Source organism: Cyprinodon variegatus, unplaced genomic scaffold (genome assembly GCF_000732505.1).
Source record: "Cyprinodon variegatus isolate N-32 unplaced genomic scaffold, C_variegatus-1.0 Scaffold663, whole genome shotgun sequence".
Lineage (NCBI taxonomy): Eukaryota > Metazoa > Chordata > Actinopteri > Cyprinodontiformes > Cyprinodontidae > Cyprinodon > Cyprinodon variegatus.
This window is the reverse complement of record NW_015151116.1, coordinates 295036-296866: the sequence shown is the minus strand read 5'-3', so window position 1 is coordinate 296866 and position 1831 is coordinate 295036. Positions and strand designations below refer to the sequence as shown.

Sequence of the window (1831 nt, the reverse complement as noted above, 5' to 3'; positions counted from 1 at the left end):
TACTGCAGTGATAGTTAAGGTGTTAATATGAAACAGGAATCATTTAGATTTAATCTGCCTGACAATGTTTCATCTATGTGTCCCTGTTTTCCCCCGACCCTGGTCTCGTCCCCCCTCTGCATGTATTAAGTAGGCTAAAGATCGACTTGTCATTGCATCACTTTCTGTGGCTTTTTTAATTACTGAATTTATAGAGAAAAGTTGTTTTTGGTTATTTCTCAGAATAACTTCTCTGCTTCCTTCTCACCTCCAAGCGGCTGCAGCTGCTGCTGCTCAACCCCCTGAAGGAGTTGTCCAATGTGTTACACGGAGACATTCGGCAGAAGCAGCTGGAGTGTGTCCTTCAGATCCTGCAGAGTCAGGGCGACAGCCTCGGGCCCGGCTGGCCTCTCGTATTGGGCGTCATTGGAGCAATTCGCAACGATCAAGGGTAAGAGCGTCCGACCCCTGGAGCGGTTATACTGCCTGCTAACGTTTTTATTCCGACAAACCTGTGACTGCCGTTCTTTTTCAGCGAATCGTTGATCCGAACCGCCTTCCAGTGCCTGCAGTTGGTCGTGACAGACTTCCTCCCCACAATGCCTTGCACGTGCCTCCAGATTGTGGTGGATGTAGCCGGCAGCTTCGGCCTTCAGAACCAGGAGCTCAACATCAGTCTTACCTCCATCGGCCTTCTGGTGAGCTCACTCTGCACATCATTGTTTCTACTTTCAGAGAGCAGAAAAAGCAGCTAAATCATCTTGTTCAACATATTCCTCTCCAGTTATCAATCCATTTTTTTTCAACCAACAGTGGAACATTTCTGACTACTTCTTCCAAAGAGGCGAGACCATCACCCTGGAGTTGGAGAGAGAGGAGGAGGCTCTACAGAAGCAGGCTCAGGAGAAAGGAGAAACCCTGAACAGGCCCTTCCACCCTGCTCCCCCCTTCGACTGCCTGTGGTTGTGCTTGTACGCTAAGCTTGGCGAGCTGTGCGTCGACCCACGGCCTGCCGTACGTAAAAGTGCAGGGCAGACATTGTTCTCCACCATCGCTGCCCACGGGACCCTTCTTCAACAGCCAACCTGGCATATCGTGGTCTGGAAGGTAGGATTTAACCTCTTTATGAGGTTCTTAGTCCGGTCAGAGGGAATGATCAATAGATCGTTATCTATACCTTAAACTAATACATTTGCAGTGATTTAATGAATTTAGATTTAATCAGAAAAAAAATTATAATTTTTGTTGCGATCACAGAGTCAGAGAGCGGCCATTTTTGCCCACATATAGCAACATCTCACTCCTACCATCTTCCAGCAGTGACGTCACGGTGCGGTCAACCTAGCGCCATTCTCTCCGCTTTACAAGCAAAATCAGTGGGAACTACTAGAAAAACCTGCAATCAACAATTATGTAAGGTTTAGAGAGGACTTCACCATTGAAATTCACCAGAGCTATAGTGAAACTGACAATGCCCACAGGCATGGCTGCAGGATGTTGGAATACATCGGGTAAAAGTGAAAAAAAAGAGTTATTCAACCTTTCTGATTCCTGATCCTCCACGGACGGGTTGATCGTTGGATCGCCAACTTGAAGAGGGAGGATTTGCCATCGAACTTCTGGCCAGAGAAAAAACCCGTAATATGTAGCCAACATTTGGAAGAAGAATGTTTTCAAGATGACTTGGATAATAGCGCGTTGTGACAAACACCAGATACAGCACTGGGACTTGATCAACAGCCGATACCGCACCGCAATTTGAATATGACTGGACTTTTCCTTTAAATGATTAAAGTAACTGATAGAGTATATAAATAATAGAGTCACTGTCCTAGCAGTGGACAGTGACTCT

General features: G+C 46.4%; 1 protein-coding gene across 4 annotated transcripts in view; it reads left to right on the top strand.

Annotated features, from left to right (window-relative positions):
* Positions 1–1831, top strand: part of mon2 (MON2 homolog, regulator of endosome-to-Golgi trafficking) — an 83926-nt gene that overhangs the window by 66397 nt on the left and 15698 nt on the right. For all 4 annotated transcript variants that reach the window (XM_015393928.1, XM_015393929.1, XM_015393931.1 and 1 more), the window contains 3 exons: positions 255–430; positions 515–677; positions 793–1086. In XM_015393928.1, the coding sequence (XP_015249414.1) occupies positions 255–430; positions 515–677; positions 793–1086 (633 nt within the window). The remainder of the gene's footprint in view (positions 1–254; positions 431–514; positions 678–792; positions 1087–1831) is intronic.